At 37.4% G+C, this 18558-nt stretch overlaps 1 protein-coding gene across 6 annotated transcripts in view; it reads left to right on the top strand.

Annotated features, from left to right (window-relative positions):
• Window positions 1-18407, top strand: part of PLEKHA1 (pleckstrin homology domain containing A1) — a 29198-nt gene extending 10791 nt beyond the window's left edge. For 2 of the 6 annotated variants that reach the window (XM_057381139.1, XM_057381140.1), the window contains 11 exons: window positions 2767-2927; window positions 4304-4360; window positions 5118-5163; window positions 6301-6398; window positions 8771-8902; window positions 9727-9870; window positions 10765-10833; window positions 12934-12998; window positions 13765-13828; window positions 14170-14259; window positions 17526-18407. In XM_057381139.1, coding sequence (XP_057237122.1) covers window positions 2787-2927; window positions 4304-4360; window positions 5118-5163; window positions 6301-6398; window positions 8771-8902; window positions 9727-9870; window positions 10765-10833; window positions 12934-12998; window positions 13765-13828; window positions 14170-14259; window positions 17526-17855 — 1236 coding nt within the window. In that variant the 5' untranslated portion in view covers window positions 2767-2786 and the 3' untranslated portion in view covers window positions 17856-18407. Of the gene's footprint in view, window positions 1-2766; window positions 2928-4303; window positions 4361-5117; window positions 5164-6300; window positions 6399-8770; window positions 8903-9726; window positions 9871-10764; window positions 10834-12933; window positions 12999-13764; window positions 13829-14169; window positions 14260-15348; window positions 15454-17525 lie in introns of those variants that run through there. The other 4 variants (XM_057381143.1, XM_057381142.1, XM_057381141.1 and 1 more) reach the window with 4 other exon arrangements.
• Window positions 18408-18558: the final 151 nt, after the last annotated feature.

Raw genomic sequence — 18558 nt, 5'->3', positions numbered from 1 at the left:
TAATGCTTTTTTGGTCTGTCTAGAATTGTCAGGAAGGGTATCATGGTGGTGGTTTTGTCGTGTGTTCAGTCCCTTTAGTAACTCTATGCAAGGCACAAATTGATTTTTTTTTTTGTGTGCATAGCAAATTGTGTCTCATTAATGAAGGCTGAATAGAAATGCTATTAATTTACAGGGGAATCTTGCCAAGGTGTAATGTGGTGGAAGCAGGCTTTTAAAACTGGAAAACAGTTGYATGATGCTGTGTTAGATTTCAATTTATTAGAAAGTTAGAGGGGTTGTTTTTGTCTCTTATTCTTCAATAGCATCAGTCTGGTAGAGGTCAGTAATCCCATGAGGAATTTTAAACTAATCTGAAGAAAACAGCTAGTATAGAATTTAAGGTTTTAGATTAATGCTAGTTTATGCTGTATTTTCATTAGAGCACAGAGGAGCTGCAAATAAGATCATTTTATAGGCTATAAATTAACCAGTAGTATCTTGGAATAGAAAATCTGTATTAATTTAGGTTTGGGGGTTTTTTTTCTTCTGTGAGCATTGGTTTATTGACAAATAAAAAAAAGCTTCTCAGTTTTGTCTTTTGCCCTGGAAAAAAAAAAAAACCTCAAGTACTGGAATAGTTCAGCTTTAGCTAATTGTATGTTCATAATGGAGCATTATGAACATCCTTCTTTCATTTTCCTTAAAAGGTTTTCTGAAACATAGATTCTCTTATAGGGKGAAAGTACTTTGAAAATTCAGTTGGTTTTGTTCAAGGATTCTTAATCAATCCGTATCTTGTTTCAAAAACAAGTTTTCCTTGTTTCATTTTCTTCACATCTGCAGAGAACACAGCTTTAAGTCTGCTCAGACAGGAAGCCAGGCACCAATATTTGCTTTTTTTAGGCACAGGACTTTTCTGGGCTTCATAAACGGTTGATAGGAAGCCTAAAGGGTGTCCTAGAAATGCTGGCTGATTTTGTTGAGGGACTACCTGGCACAAGTCAGGCAATGCTGGTAAATGGCAATTTTTATATTCATTTTAATGAAAACAAGGTGTGATGCCAAGTTCTGCCAGATTAGAAGTATAATTTTGAGAACAGCTACCCTTAAGCGTTTATAGGGAGACGTTGCTTCAGTGTGAAGTGATCCCAAGAGCCACAATTGAATTACTGATAAATGTTTGTTACAATAATTACATTGTCCTGAGTGCTCAAGTGTTTATTTTTGTGTTCCTTATAGTTATAACTKGGTTATAGAACTTGGCTTAGGTCTRTGATACTTAAATTGTGAGGAACACTCCAAGAAAATTTAGATTACCTCAGTAAATTTTGTTACTTTATTGAAGAACAAACCTTTGCATTTTTAAACCATTGTTGCTGGTAATAGACTTTTTAAAAACAGTTCTGAAARTGGKCAAACCAAAATTTTGCTTGTATTCTAATTGGTCATATAAAATCACAGCTGTAAATAGAAGTCTACATGTTTGTATATTGATCCACCCCCAAAAAGTATGGAGATCTGAGTCCCCAAAATAATTACTGATTCTCCCCCAAAACAACACTTGATACACCACAGCAAAACATGAGAGAGTTTATCAATAGCTCACTATAAATAATTATCAGTTTCTTTCTCATTGTATATGTACATAAATATTACCATTAACTAACCTTAAAAAAGTATGAAAAGAATTTAAAGAAATACTAAAATGAAACTTCCATATTACGTGGTTAAAGCTGGAAAAGTTGGAAAATTGTGAAAARTGTGAAGTGTTTAAACCTTCTATGTCTCATGCTAGTATTTTTGGATCTGTACTATTTCTGAATTTTGTGACAAAATGTATAGACTGAATCATTTCTTTCCTGCCCTGGGAAAGATTGGCATCAACCTGATTTTTATCATTTTTAGATTAGTATGTAAATCTATTTTTGGTCTTTCAAGGCTGACTCTTAAGGTAAAATGACCGTCCCATAAAATAAAAGGAAGCAAATCCTGTGATACAATAGGTTGCAGTAAGGCAGAGCCMTAAAAGGTGAAGCAGGCAAAATGGCAATAGGTGGGCAGAATGCAGCTTTTTGTTTTATCTTTTTTAAGCAAAAAAATTCAGAAAACTCCAAACCAGAAGSCAGAATAAAAAAAAAAAAAGCCAGACAGCCTTAGACATCGGTACCATGTCAGCGGGTGTTCACGTCTCTGTTGGTGCACATACAATTTCATTTTGTCTATTTGGTGTATAGGAATGAAAAGATGTCTGCTTGTAGACATGGTTAGACATGAAATTATTTTGTAGGAGAAAAGAAAAATGTGAACAATGTTCCTTAAAGTTTTTTTTTTTTAATTGGATTTGCCTGAGCATGATATGATAAAGWGCATTGGGCAGTTGAGCTCCTGACAAAGATCCTTTCTTGGCCATGAGAGGCAGTGTCAAAGGAGGAAGTGTAACCCCAGTGCTRCCTCAATTTTGTGCATGTTGTGAAGAAAAACCTTGATTTTTCAGTGATCTTGTAAAAGTTAGTCTTGATACTCATCTGCTATTTTTTGCCACTTGTAACTTTACACTTGGGCTATTAGATATGCTAAATATATTCTTCAAAGWAGTATGAAAGTCCTATCTAAAAATTTGGTGGTGGGGGTGGTGTGGGGAGCAGCTATGCTTCACTTACCCTTCYGCAGAAACTTCTTTAAGCCACTGGTTGAAACTGCTCAAAATGTCATGGTTAGGCACGGACCAGTCTTAAAATTAGCAACAAGGAACTTTGCTAAACTCCTGTGTTTTTTGTTGTGCAGTGTGATGTCCAGGGTCAGAAATGCCTTATGTGGATCGCCAGAATCGCATCTGTGGTTTCCTAGACATTGAGGAAAATGAGAATAGTGGGAAATTCCTGCGGCGGTACTTCATTCTGGACACACGAGAGGACAGTCTGGTGTGGTACATGGATAACCCACAGGTGAGGTGTTCTTGGCACAGCTTCCTGGTTTCTGTCAGTTTTGGGTTTTCTAACGAATTTGCAAAAGGAAAGTGGGGTTTAGTTTTATGGATGTGAAAGCCAGAGGAAAAAACCATTGACATAAGTGAAATAATTGTAAATCAGTTTGATATAACAAGATGAGCCAAACCCTGTACCAGTTCACTAYCCAGGTGTTGAATTCACCTTTAACCTCACCTGGCAGTGTGTGGTTTTCCTTGCATTATATATTCCTTGCCCTCAACAGAATCAGTCAGGAAAAGCAATTTCTAACGATGCCTGCAATTGCAATCCAGCATGAATGGTATAWGAATGAGGACAGCTTGTATCCATCRTGATGGAGAGCAGCCTTTAGATAAAAGCTACTTCTACAATGTATTTTCATCCCTTTTTTAGCAGAGGGAAGAGCAGATAATTGCTCAAGGTTTGGGCACAGAGACAGTGACAGCATAGGATGCAGGTCAGCTGCCAGCTGCCTGCCAGAATAATATCCATGAACCCTTCTGCCAGGAGCAGCAGAGTTAAAAAGCATAGCTCTGCTGTTCAAAGGAACCAGCAAAAACAAAATGTAAATGATGTGCAGCTCGATGGATGTGACTTGTGACTGAAGCATTTAGCAGTTCTCACTGAGGAGAAAAAGAATTTCTGGAAATAAGACAGACTTCAAACATTTGATCTCGAGTGAAACGAAGCAATTCAGGGCATGTGGACAAAATCTTGAAGTGCTGTAGGAATTGCAGTTCCTCAGAAGTTTTAAGACTTAATGATATTTGCAGTGCACACCCAGACCTCAGTTAGGCCTTTTATTTTACATGTACAAATGAAAGGGTTTCTTGCAAGAGGCAAGTTGAAATTTCTTTATTTTCTTCCACTGCTTTAGTTCTGAAGAACTGCTTTAGTTTTTATAACTATGTAAAGACCATTCTAAACCCCTGAAATGACTGGAAAATATGTGAGGTGGCCTTTGAAGTATCTGACATAATAAATGAATGTCACTTCTTGTCCCTTCCGGCCTGCCCTGGTCAAAGTACATGAGACTCCAACATCTGTTAAGGAAAAAGTATTCTTTCCGGATTTCCTGGATGCAGACCCACAAGAATCCTTTTTCCTTTAGTAAAATACATAACCCCCTGAAACAATTACTATTTGTATTGTTTCTAGCAGTCTTTCTGTTTTYAGTTGATTAACAGATGTGTGTATAATAAACAAGTAGTTTAGWTCCTGTTTCAAGCATACATTGTGCATTGTCTATAAAAATATGTAGGATTTTGTTTTTGTATGTGGAATTACTTGCTTTTTATGGATAAACACTGACTGTGRCATGGGAATAAACTAGATTCACTTGTGATTTGTTTCAGAATCTTCCCTCTGGATCTCCACCTGTTGGGGTCATTAAACTTACCTATATTTCAAAGGTAAGGTAATTAATGTGTGAGACACTTGTTAAATTCTTGGTGGTAACTACCAAGGGCCTCAACTCCAGACAAATTTAATTGCCATTTACTCCTTGTGCTTGTGTGATGCTCCTGAATTAGAGAGGTGTTAAAACACTTCAATAGGTTSAGGTTAAAAGAAGAACAGATTAATTACTGCGTTGTCTAGATTTGTTTAGTGATTTCAAATGGCAGCTGTTTGTACTCCTGGAATTGACATTTTTGAACTGTAGGTTTCAGTTCTTTTTATGAGTACTTGAGTTCTCATTAGTCTTGGAGAAAAGACAGACCAATTATGAAGTGGAAGATAAGTCCTTGAGTATGACAGCTTGCAAGTAATAATGATATTTAATAGGATAGAAAAATGTCTAGAAAATATTAGGTCTTTACACTGTATACAGTCAGTTCTAAATATGTCTGAAAGAGAACTGTGAACTAAGAAGGTTTTCGTGGTTAAATTTGCAGCAGATACTGTGTWAAGAAATAAATGGAGAAAAATAATTGCCCTTTTMTTGTTTTTCTGCTCATTTTTYATTCTTCCTTTGCATTTTTTGTTGTCAGTATTGCATCTTCCCACCTTCCTCATTTGTCTTTCATTTTTGTTTTTCATTCTGTTTATCGTTGTGCMTGACCTGCTTTCTGTGCTGCTAATCTTTGAATTGCCCACTTGAAGGAGAATAAAACTTGTGATAATCTGATGTATATTTTGTGACRTTGATAATCTTCATTTCCCTCCTAGGTTAGCGATGCAACTAAGCTGAGGCCAAAGGCAGAGTTCTGTTTTGGTAAGTTCTGGCATGTGCTGTGTRCATCAAATGCCTTCTTCAAAAATCTGGAACAAAAATAGTGCTCTGCAGTGCTGGTACCAGCTACAGCTGGTAGTGTATTTTTCAAAAATAGCTTGTATTCACTGTTTCTTCTCTAGTGTGATTGAAATGTTGGCTTCTCCCTAAGTTGTTTTTGTGTTTTTTCGTATTGCAGCCTAATGAGGAGTAGGTGAGAGCTGTTTTTCAGATGTCTGAAATGTTTGARGCATTAATAAGCAATGAAGCTTGTTTTCAGAAACGTGGCATGCCTGTCAGCTGTGAAGACAAGAAATTTAACTATTGAAATCTSTTTTACTGATAAAAGAGTAGATTTAATTGATCTAAAAATACCATCAGCCACTGCTCTTAAGTCAGATTTCAGCCTCTGTTGCTGCACCAAAGAAAAATAATTTTCTTGGGGTGCCTTCTAGGTTTAAACTTTTTTAGATTTTATTGAAGCTTTAGGTAATCATAAAGCTCCTTCTGGTTTTAGACAAGTATCTGGTGTGCCAGTTCAGTGCCATCAGTGCCATTTTTGTCGTTGCGCTGAAATGCGTTTGTCTTTTTTGGATAAAAGATGCCAGGTATTATCAGGTAGAGACATAAAMTTACTAAAATATATTTCTCTGCCAACTTACTAAAGTAAAACAAAGATTTGTGTTCTGTCTGGCTTAAAGTTGCTTGGTTCTGTGTGTCATATACTTTGTAATTGATACTGATATTTCCAGCAATTAAATTTTTTTTAAAAATAGTAAATTGAGTGACCATTGTAGAAGTCCCCCAGGTATAAAACTTGTTGCATGGGGAAAGTGAGAAAGAGGAAATGGAACTGTAGCATATTTTGGTAAAATTCAAGACTTCATTTCTGTGTCATAAAAATAATTTCTCAAGGTTCGTATGAATCCATTTAAGTGGAGAGCTTAAATCACTATTTTTTAAAATAAAGCAATCCTGTCAAGTGGATATATGTTTTAAGTTGGCTTTCTAAAAAGAAACACAGCAGAGCACTTAAATAATATAAATAGACTTTTCATCTGAAATCAGATATTTTCATGATGATATTAAGTTTGCTCTATAATTTCAGTGTTGTTAACTTTTCATAATGGTTTTTAACAGTTATGAATGCAGGGATGAGAAAATACTTTCTACAAGCCAATGATCAGCAGGACCTAGTTGAATGGGTAAATGTTCTGAACAAAGCTACCAAAATCACAGTAAGTGGTTGAGTTGATATTTAGCAGTGCTTTCAAATGGTGACTGTCTCAAGGTGCTTAAATGTAACCTTTGCCTCCAGTTTTTATCACCACAAACAAGGCTTGGCTTGGCTTTTTAATACTTGGAGAAGCTGTACAGAACTCACCCTAAACTTGGGTTTAATTTACTTTTTGGAAATTGGACAAAAATGTGATTATCTTTTTAATTACAGCACAGGATGTTTTCCAATTATTTAAAATTAACTCTGCACATTTAATATAATTTGAAATACCCACAAGACACTTGCAAGCAATGAAGAGATACACATACTGTTGCCTGGTGTCAGAAGCTGGTATTTCTGAAAGTATCACTAAAATAYTGATCARGCACATTTTGCCATGCTTCAAAGAYTCTCTCYTGATTTCCATGCAAAGAAACATTAATGGTTCTTCTGGTAAATGTTAAATAACTTTTCTGGTTAGTACCAGGACAACTAGTTATCTCGTGATAGAAACCCCCACGTGTTATCTCAGTCTTTTCAGGAGGCAGAAGTTATGGTTTTGTTTTCTCCAGTTTTGGGGAAGTGATGACAGTGAATGCTCGTGAGAGCTTACCCTGACAAAGAAGGGTTCTGAGCATGGGTGCACACATTTGTGTTTGTTGTCAGTGACTTTCTCATTTTTAGGTTATCTGAGGATATTTACATGAGTTCTTTGCATTGTTTTAATGTAGCCCATTCTTTGGAGTTGTAAAAATTCTACTGCTAATAATAACTAAAAACTAAAAAAAAGACCAGAAATACAAAGCCTTTTCACTTGGGTTTTTCATAAGGAGGACACAGCACAGCCAGGCTTGAGCTGTTTCCAGCTCAAGAAATAAGAGTGAATAAATAAATAATTAATTGYATCAATTTAGAGTGAGTGCTGTTTATCATCTGTTTAACTTGCATWATAAATGGCTGGTGAAATCATTAGTATTTAGTCTTTGAAGGARCAAGCCTTTGAACCATTCATCTGTTCACAGCTTGAGTTCGGTATTAAGTGCAGCCAATTATTTAATCARATAATTAAGATCACTCAATTATTAATTATAACAGGAGCATTACTTGCTGCAGATTGTAATCCTCCAAGATTCATTGCATGTTTTAGTCCTTCTGAGWGCTGATAATGTCAGAATGACTGTGAACCTCTGCAGCACAGCACACTGTGTACCTCTTTCTGAGTGCTGTTTGGAAATGCCTTCGTGTGAGGAGGTGGTTGTGGGCTTGGTCTGCAGCATTTTCAGTAGGAGTTGGTGACAGCTGAAGCATTTGGCCACAAAACTGTAGCTACAAACCCTTCTCTGGAAAGGCTGAGGCTTGTGAAAGTCTTATCCTTCAGTGCTGGACGTGACTGGGGATGGAGTCGCTGGCAAAGGCGTGGCCAGCAGGACACTGTCCTAGGCTGACATCTGCTCTCAGCACTGKCTGTGCTTCTCTGCAGGCTGTACTTTGTAAAATGAGCAGTCCTGGGCACAGGAACTTGAATCACAAACTATAAAGTGACTTTGGTTTCTTGTCTAGATCAGTTCAATTCCAAGTTTTGAATGTGTCACAGTGTTGGATGAASGATCTGTGTGTCCTTTTTTCTGAAGGAGTTTGGTTGTCTCTGTAAATACCCAGCAGGTTGCTGGGTGGGGTATTTGGGTGTGAGACTTGACCTCTTCTTGCTGAAATCCCTTCAAATGTGCTGTACTAATATTAGGGGTGAAAGGAGATTAGAAATTAAAATGCCTTAGATAGTCAGTATGTTTCTTAGGTTGAAGAAGTTTAYCCAGAAACTTGAGTAAATACTGTAGATCAAAACACTTATAAGGAGATCAAATTCCTGTGGAGTTTTGATGGCTTTATCTAATAGATAATGATAGAAGTAGGTTTGCAGGGTCATTTTGGACAGAGTTKAAGCAGTGTGTGTGTGATTAATGGGGGCAGTAGCACACAGTCTTCATGCCAAGTACAGGTGAGGACAAATGCCACACTGCTCAGACTCTGTGTGTGACCAAAGTCCCTGTGTTTATGGCCTTGCTGTGCTGGCTCTGCAGGCACTGGGGCGTCTCCACTTCTTACCAAAACTGAAAGCAGCTAAGAAATAGAGAACCACTTCTTCTATAAATTAGCAGTGCTTCTTGAAGATCAAGTGAAGCACTTTATGGCAAAGCTTACAACTGATTTCATCCAGTGGCACCAGTTTTGTCTTGAGCACTAAAGCTTAGTCATTACAGCCACTTAAGTGTATAARCCATTTCTAGCCTTTTACATTTGTTAACTCCTGCTGAAAATTCCTCAGAATTCTTGAGTAATGCTTAGGGCTTTTTTTTCATGAAACTGATATAAATCCTCACATTCCAATTGCAGGTACCAAAGCAGTCTGATCCTCTCTGTCAGATGGATAATGCAAATCGTCAAGCTGAAAGCCCAGGTGGAAAGAAGCAAGTCTCTTACAGGACAGAAATTGTTGGTGGTGTTCCCATCATTACACCCACCCAGGTAATACCCTCCAAACAAGTGGGTTGTTATTTGATACATGAAGCTGTATTTTTATATGCACCTTTTATTCATACTGGAGGGTTCTGAGGATGATTTTATTCCCTTTATACAAGATGATAAAGAACTGCTTGAGTACTTCCTTGCTTACACATACCCATTAGTATGCTGAAATAATATTTTTGTCAATGTGAACTTAATTGCTGGTGTTAATGGTGATGAAGTTCTGCCCCTTTAATGGGAAGAAGGTGAAAGGAAGAGTGGGCAAAAAAGTTTGAGAGACTGGATAAGCTTATGGAAGTAGAATTTCTGCAGTGCTAAAGATAGAACTGAATCTGTTGCTGAAAGTTTCCTGAGCTGAAAATAGTTACACATTAGATGAATATCATGTAAGTGGCATGTACACTCCCAAATTGCATTAAAAAGTTGGTAAAATCTGATGTCTCGTAGCCCTAGAAATAATTTTTTTTTTTTTGCTGTAGCCATCTCTAATATTTTGCCTTTAAAATCATTTTACAAGTTTGCACTAAAGTACATGCACGAGTTTAAATCAGAACCATTTCTTTTACTGAGTGTTTGTCAATATTATTTGAGAGTACTCAGCACTTTGATAATTCARTTTCTAAGAGCAGCTGGCAAGTACTCAGCTTGGGAGAATCTTAGTTGTCTGGAAATAAGTTACAATATTTTATTCTTTCAAATTGTACTGGGATTTGTGAGCATGGGATGATACAGTTATTTCCTATTATAACCTGTATAGTTATTCCATTGTGTTTAGAAAAAAACCCAAGAAAGTATTCTGAACTTTCCTGCTTTTTTTTTTCTAGAAAGAAGAAGTCAGTGAGGGCAGTGAAGGGGCTGACAGGAATTATTTGAAGCGGTCACAAAGTCACCTTCCTTATTTTGCTGCTAAGCATCCCCCAGATAATGCCATTATCAAAGCTGGTTACTGTGTAAAACAAGGAGCAGTGGTAAGTATTATCAAAAACAGAAGACAATTACCAGTAATTTCATTACTGCTGACAATAATAAGGATAACTAAAGATAAAACTTAACCTCCAGTAGCACTTAATTTGTATCTGCATTACTTYTCTTCAGTGTGATATTGCTGAAGATAGTTTGGGGAGGTAAAGTGTGGGCACAGACTTCCACATTATGGTCAGTGCCTACAGCTGGGAATTCTGTTCCAAATTCTGTCAAGATCCTTATTTTGTTTATTAAAAACATCTAAATTAGGGCAGGAGTTCATTGCCTGCTTTTTAAATCAGTAAAATGTTTAGAAAAAGCTGATTTTTCAGTTCAGAGGGAGAATTGTRCAGCTTATCATTACCACAAGTAGAACTGTTCACATGATGGCTTGCAAGAATAAGGAGCAGAATAAGCAAGATACACATCTTTGAGTTCTCAGACTTGTTTTATCTTGGATTATGAAGCTTCTTTTTGTGMCATCCCTTTTTTAGTTAAAAATAAACTAGAAACCTGTAATGTATTGTCATTTAATTTTTCCYATGTATATTTCTACTGCTGAGTTTCTACAGTTTGAATAAACCTTATCATAGAAAATAGTAACTTTAAAAATTTTTAATATTTGCAGTTTTCAAAAAAAAATTATTTAATTTGGCAGTCATGCTTATGTTGGAGGCACTAAAGATCCTTGCACACCACACATTAARATGTAACATAATTATTATAAMYWAWKRAWWMMWKKTTWAWWAKTWWKRAWWAAWKGRWTTWWKSMARATCATATACTATAAATAAAAATTAGAATAATAAATATAGTTCAATAGATGCATAATACATGACATGTTAGTGTATTTTATTTTATATATAGAATGTATCAATGTTTATTTCTTTTCTCTTAACAGATGAAGAACTGGAAGAGAAGATACTTTCAGCTAGATGAAAACACAATAGGATATTTCAAGTCTGAACTGGTAAGTTTCCAGTTGTGTGCTATTTTCCAGTGATGGTTGCAAGAGAATTTGAAGGAGTATGCTYGTGTTTGAAAAAATATGCTGTGCTGCTCCTGCAGCTCTTGAATCTATACTGTAATAACTTTTCATGATTGGGGAGAACAAAAAATGAATGGGGCAGCTGTTAATTTGTACTTCAGTCTGTTTGAGAACCTGCCTGTAGGGCACTGAAGAACAGCAATAAAGCAACTCCACAGTCACCCTGATTTTTGTGTTAGTACCTTGTGTCACTTTGCACTCTCATGTGATTAATTGTGTTGTTGAAATAGCTGATCAGTGTGGGAGAGACAAAACTGTAATCTTGCAATTCTGCATTTAAAGAATTGTGTTTATCATACAGGTGATGGGATCTTTTCCCACACACTTGTCTCAGCAGGGCAGCCAAGATAGACAAAAAACTCTTGATTTTCTGTTCAGCAGCAACACTTGCAGAGTTTCTTTTTGTTTCATGACCTTTCTTCTTCCCTCGTCATCTTAAGTTTCAGATTGATTTTGACCAGATGTTGAGTTCCTTCAGGCTTCATTTAAAAATTAAATGGCAGGTTCTGAAGGCAGTTAAGTGTGGGATTCCTTTTTTGGGAAAACAGACCAAGTGTAAGAAAATCTGTAACTAAGCAATGAAACCAGAGTTGTAGAGTATTATAAATTAAGGGGAATTGATTTTACAGGCTAAATGTAAAATGTAAAACGTGAAGAACCCAAATTTMAGGCTGTTYCTGAAGTGAATTTTGATTTCATTTCTAATGAGGGCAACTCCAACRGTAGCAGGAGTTTGATCTTGCATCATTATCTTTGTTAAGCTGTCAGCAGAACAATTCTGACTCATTGCCTGTAAGAAACTCTCTATTTTTATTTAAAAAACAAACCTGAGTGCAGATTGCTCACAAACAAGTTCCAATTCTGTGAAGAATTGCACTGTGGGAGAGAATGAGATGGTAGAAATACTTGCACTTTCAGGTTTCATTGGGGTCTTTGAGCCTGTGTCAGTCCACAGGAGCACAGTGGAATACAGGCAATACAAAACTCCTAAAATTATCATTTCTGAGCTGGGGTTTCCCTCCAAGAGGTATCTGTACTCCAGAGATGATCTTGCTGTTCTCAATTGATTTGGTACTTTGAAAGTGCATTGTAATGGATGATTGAATCTAAGAACAGAGAAGGGGGTAAGAGGAGCACAGTAACTGAAAACATTGGGTTTTAAACTCTGCATGTGATCTGTTAGAGAGAAAAATGATCTAATGAAAACTGCTCTTGGAGGACCGTGACATTTGGGTGACATTTGCTGTTTGCTCAGCATAAATCTCCGAAGTGTCTGTTATAGAAATGATTAGGGGAAGTTATTCCAGAGCTGAAAGCTTTTGTTTTATCTGGAAGTGGTAGCCAGCTGAAGCAATCCATTGTAACTTGGCTTAAAGAAAACACAGTAGGAGGTAAAATAGGTTGTTGTTTGTTTGTGGTTCACTGCAACAACCACCGGAAAATAATRRTATRTGTGACATTATGTTGTCATGGGAARAGTGAAAGTGTTTCTTGTTTGGATGTTCTCACTTTTTTCCTGTTGTGAGAAACTTATTTTTGTTATGGTGACAGAATTTCTGAATGCTTTGACAGGACTTGCTCTTTTACAGGTGTCACAGGACTGGTTACTTTGTGTTACTTTTAATTGTATTAAGTGTAGGGTACARTTAATCTTACTTAAAGCCATGCCATGCAGTCCAATTAACAAAACATCTTCTATGGTGGTGTTTCATAGCAAATTAATGTAATCACACTTTTACTGAAATGAGCTGCTTGAGGCCTGAGTCAGTTGTCTGATCTGGTTGAGAAAACAGGGGTGGTTTTCTTTGGGTTTACTTCTTGATTTGTCCTTCTCTTCATTGCAAATCCCATGGTTGGTTTAATACTTACAAAAGCAAATGAAATTTTGGTTGACCACCTTTTCCATAAGTGACTGCTTTGAAAGTCTTATTTATGTAAGTGCTGCTGCCAGCTGTGCTGGCCTCTGCCTTTCTGTTCTGGTTGTTAGATACACTGTACTAAAACATGATTGTCCTTTTTCAGGAAAAGGAGCCTCTCAGGGTTATTCCACTTAAGGAGGTCCATAAAGTTCAGGAATGCAAACAGAGGTGAGGAGGGAAAYGCTGATGCCATTACATGGGATGGAATTCCCTGCTTGGTCATGGCCAGGCTRTTCCTCAGAAAACTATTCAGTAACTTGATGTGTGCATGTGGGGTTCTCTCTCTTTATGGACATAGTTTTGTGCATCAAATGTGTTTTGAGAGTTCTGTGTTAATGTATTTCAAACTTTGGACAAGGGCAGAACAGGGGAATGCCATGGAACCGAGGGTTAGAGATGTGTGGGTGCTGTCTGATTTGAGGCAGCAGTTTTAGGAGTTTCTCTTCTGCTTATATAATCTCTAAACCTTTAGAGGACATTAAGTCATGTTAGATGGCTGAATCTGGGAGAGAACACTCTTCATCCTACAGCTGCCCTCCTACAAATGGCAATAGACTAAGGAATAATTGCTTTTGTATTAGTCCATGGATGTTGATGTTTTAAAATTTTTTTGAGCAGGCTACCTACAGAAATTTTACTAGAATGATAAATATTTTTAAACTTCACTTAACATTTTAAATCATATGATAAATACTTTGAGACTTAACTTTGTATGATTTAGAATGTTTCTATTAAAAATATTTGTAGTAGAATGTGTGCCACTGGTAAACTAAAGAGTTTTAGGGCTAAAATTGGTAAAAAAACAATAGTAGAGTGATAAAGAAATGCAAAAGCCAGACAGYAAATGCTCTGATTTTCCCAGTCCTACAGTCTTGTTAAAATTCARTGGGGAGGTTGTACTTGCTTTTGAAGTATTTTTGTATTTCATTTGCAGTGATATAATGATGAGAGACAATCTCTTTGAAATTGTAACAACTTCTCGAACCTTTTATGTGCAGGTAATTTCTTTTTTTAAACTTTGGGCAAACCCGAGAGACTGCCAGAGTTAAATACAACTTTGACAGTGAAATAGCAGCACTTCTTCACTTTAACTATGCCATGRTTCTCAGGGGGAATGTGATCCTCAGGATGTTTTATTGCTTTGTATAGCTGTGTGCATTTAATAGTAAATTCAGAGTAAGACCTTWAGAAATGTCTGTGTTAAGAAATTAAGTCCTTGTGGGTTTCAGTAAAAGGTTAAACAGCAGGGTTAGGCTGTTGTGCTGCTGCAGGTGGTGGGACAGKGGGGAGCTGAGAGCTGATGTGGAACACCAGGAGCTGTTGTTGTTGTTTGCTGCAGGCAGACAGTCCCGAGGACATGCACAGCTGGATAAAGGCAATTTCAGGAGCCATCGTGGCACAGCGGGGACCTGGCAGATCAGCAGCTTCCGTATGTCACCCTGCACTCACAGGAGATGCCATTAGCTCACCTTCACTTGTGCACATTCACTTCTGACTGGGTTTTTTTTCCTTTTGCCTCTCCTCTCTCCTGTCCTGTAGTATCGTGGACTCTTTGCATGATCTTCCATCCAGACTGACATGAAATATTTTGTGTTTTTAACTGCTTACTTTAGTCCTACCTGTGACTTCTGTACGTTGTTTGTCTTGAACACGTAGATAAAGCAGTGCTAACCTAGAGAAGTTCTGTATGATCTGTCACTACTGCTGGTTTGGGATTTAAATTAGAACTTACAATTTCCTGTGAGGTGTTTCTGCTAATTGCTGTGTTCTGCAGTCAAATGACAATATCCTGATTTGTTTGTAACAATTCTCACTGCTAAATTGCCATTCTCTATTGCTGATAGTTTATTGTATATGCAGATACAGATGAAAATTTACAGTAACTAAGATCTGTGCTCAAATGAATTAGCTCTTGCTGTTGAAAATGCAGCAAGAACAGCATCTTGCAGTACAGAACTGGGGCACTGTGACAAGTATTAATATTTCTAAAGCYACGTGGATGCCACCATTTCATACCTACTTGCATTTAAACCATACTGGATATTTAGTGTAAAGGTCTTGTGGAAAGTAGTGGAAGCTACTCTGGTGTCACAGTGTCTCCAAAAATGTCCAGATTTAGCACATGGAATACTTCACAGTTCAGGTGTTGTGTGCTATAGTTTTCATTTTCTAACTGTGGGATGTTCTGTAATAAAATGTATCATTACCCCCATAATCTGAAATCTAAAGTCTAGTAATGTCAACCTGGCTTTTGACTACAAATTTACATTGGTACCATGTTTCTGGTAACTCAGCCTCTGCTCTCAGCTATTTTTTGGGAGCTGCTTCATGCTTTTAAATAAAACTTCCTGTTTAAAAATTTCTCTTTTTGGGGGCAATGAAAATACGCAGGAAACTTCTTTCTGTATGCTTTTTTTTTTCTTTTTTTTTTTGTGTGGGGCTAACTAAGCAATGTAGCTATGACTGTCTGCATCACTTCTTGTTCCCTCTGTTGTCCTCTCTCCCTCCCCAAGTCCAGGTGACTCTAATCTTAGCTTTGCACTGTGTTCCAGATGCGGCAGGCCAGAAGGCTGTCGAATCCTTGTATACAGAGGTATACATCAAGAACTGGTGAATGCAGCACGTATGTGGGCTCTCATGGAAACTCGCCTTCTTAACAGAGGGCTAGGACTAGACACTAATTTGCACTATAAAACGAGCTTAAAAATAATGCTACCTGTTGTCATTACCATTACTGAAAACTAACTCATCAATAATAATCGTTCACTTGCAGGTTTGCACTGTTTTTTCTTGCTTTTTAAAACGATTGGAAATTATAAATGCCAAAACCACTGCTTCTACTTCAAAGCATAGTAAATATTTAAACATAAGTGATGTGCTGTCACTTTAATAGGAAAGTACTAAAGCTAATTTGCATGAGAGTTCATATTTCCATTTTACTTGACATTTGTTTTGAAACTGCGCAAAAGCAAGATTAAATTGAAGCTACCCACAAACTAATACAGATGAGTGCACASAGAACATGCACGTTGCAGCTCTAGGATTTGGAAGGGTCTGTAGTAGCCTGATTTGCATGGCTTATAAGGTCTCTGCATGAAATGATTAGTTCAAACATAGAAGCATTATAATATATAATGGATACAYTGTTCAAAGCAGTGCACCTTAGGAGCAGTGCAGCAGCACAGTCTTTCAGCTGTGAAATTACAGCAAGTGTGGGTAGTCAAATCTGAGTATCCTTCAGGGCAGCTTAGCAAAAACTCATAGAGATCTTGTCCTAATATCCCTTTTGTCCTATTTGGTGAAGTCAAATTTTTAATAATAAGAAGTAAATAACTGAATCATATGTTCCCCTGAAGCAAATGTTTTTCTTAAAGTGSAGTATCAAGTCAGGTATGAAATAAGGCAAAATGAAATTGGACACCAAACTCAAGGCCCAACCAAGTTGCACAGCTTCACCCGGTAACATTAAGCTCATTTATAAACAGAAATATGGTAKTACTTGGCAGAATCAATTTTTATTAAATTTATTAATTCGTATGTCATAAGAATGTCATAACATTCTAAAAGAAATTTGAAAACCTACTGTGGAAAAAAAAAAGTATTTCATTTAGGATGTACGTTTGCATCTTGGACACACATCTGTGATGGTTGGTTTGTTTTTTTTTTTTGCTAACAAATGTGCTTGAGAAATGCCTTGATTTGTGTGTGCACATGGGTTGGCAGATTCCTTTAGTTCCTGGACTAACACTGGTGATGGCAGAACTGGCAGCAGCTGCAGCTCCTAATGCACACACAGTTCACTGCAACATCACACAGCATTTGGATCAGAGCAGTTAAAACTGTAGCCAGCACTGCTCAGGGATTTGAGACATCCTGACAGAACTGATAGCTGCACTGCAGAACCCGAGGAACTTCTTGTTCCTGTTCTGGAGGTCAGGTTATCCTGGGACACCCAGGCATTCCATGCCTGTGCTTCAGACARCTAAATCATTCCTAGGTAGTCTGGRAACTTGTTTCTGTCAGTGAGTAAAYGGTGGAAGATTATTTTCAGAGTTCTGTAAAGGTCAGCAGAATAATGATAATAAACACAAAACAATAACTTGGCAATTGGAAGGAGTAGCTTAAATAAATCAGTTTTTTTTCTAGGTCGTTAACTGTGGAATTTTTTCTATAGTCTTGGTAGCATAAAATTTTTGTTTGGTCCCTGGAAGAAAKTGGGGAGATTTGGTATCCCAAGAAGCGTGAACATGACAACATAAAATGCACATTACTTTAGGATTTAGGATACAAATATCTGATTTAGATGAATAGGTCTGAATACATTTTTCCTTTGGAAAGATGTGACTTCCAATGGCCTTTAAAGCATTTATCTTCAGAAGGTTATTTAACATCTTAGTGAAATGACGAGCCTCAATTTGCTGGACTATTATAAAGTCTAAAGAGCTGCTGTGTTTGATTTAAGGAATTTAATTTCATTAAATGCAGCAGCTGATATTGCTGTCACATCCTGCTGTGAGCTCACACTYAGTAAAGCAGTGCCTTGAGAAAGCACCTGCCTCCTGCTGCCGTGGCTGATGCTTCGCTTTGTGTGTTTTCTGTCTCGATATTTTTTTTGTTATGAGTGTGAAGTCTGAAACTGCATCTTTCCAACGCCACGTCAGTGACTTCATCTGACACATTCCCTTCTTTTTCCAGGAGCATCCCGAGTCTTCTTCCGAACCCGGCCATGCTGTCCGTCCTGCCGGCCCAGCCGCAGCCAGCTCACATTCCACAGCCACTCACGGCAGCCCTCTGGTCCCAAACCCTCACCCCAAACCCCCTGCCTTGGAGAAGCGAGGATTTCACGAGTCTTTTACCAAGGCCAAGCCAAGGAGCTTCAAGATCCAGGCTGTCGCTCCAAGAGAATCAACTTCCAAAGTGACTGAACGGGGCCCCTGGGAACCCCGGAGCAAAAATGGCACTCAGGAACAGGATCCTGGCCTTGTGGATCTGGATGATGCAAGCCTTCCAGTTAGTGATGTGTAGGGATGGAAGTGTTTGGAGAATGATCCATTTGTTCGGTCCTTTAATTTCCTTGCTCGGACTTTGAACCAAAGAAAATTCCAGGAAATGAGAACAAAAAAAAAAAAAAAAAAAAAAAAAAACGAAACCGGAGCACTGCTGTTATATATATGTATGTGTGTGTTCCTGTGCACACATGGGTATATATAATGTGTTTGTGTGTTGCCTTGCAGCTGAGGGTCAGAAATGGACCTTAGGCGTTTTCTCAAAGCCTGATGGTAAATCATTTACTAGGGAGGGGCCAAACTGCACAATTTAAGARAAAAAAACAACCCAAAACACATTAAAAAACAACAAAAACAAAAGTACTTCTGCAAGTAGGCAAGGTACCAGCATCTTCTAATTCCTAATCTGGCAGATTTACTAAATTTGGAACTAATGCTCTATTGCAGAGAACTTATTGCCAACAAATGTGATTATTTAATTTCGTCTTAAACGACAGTAAGATTTTAGGCATAGATGAGAATTTTTTCTCTCTGTGACTTTCAGATACCAGGAAATGCACAAAGCATTTTCTTCTGTAGGATCAACAGTGTCAACTGATTTGTTATCAGAACAAGAATTCTGAACTCCCTTGGAATTCTAGTTATGGTGCTGTAAAATTTCCACTAAAATAATATTTTGAATAGTCAGCCTATTTTTGATGCACTCCTAAAGGTGGGTTATA

Source organism: Malurus melanocephalus, unplaced genomic scaffold (genome assembly GCF_030028575.1).
Source record: "Malurus melanocephalus ecotype Western Australia unplaced genomic scaffold, MMel_1.1 scaffold_494, whole genome shotgun sequence".
NCBI classification, from domain to species: domain Eukaryota; kingdom Metazoa; phylum Chordata; class Aves; order Passeriformes; family Maluridae; genus Malurus; species Malurus melanocephalus.
This window is presented reverse-complemented; position numbering and strand designations above follow the sequence as displayed.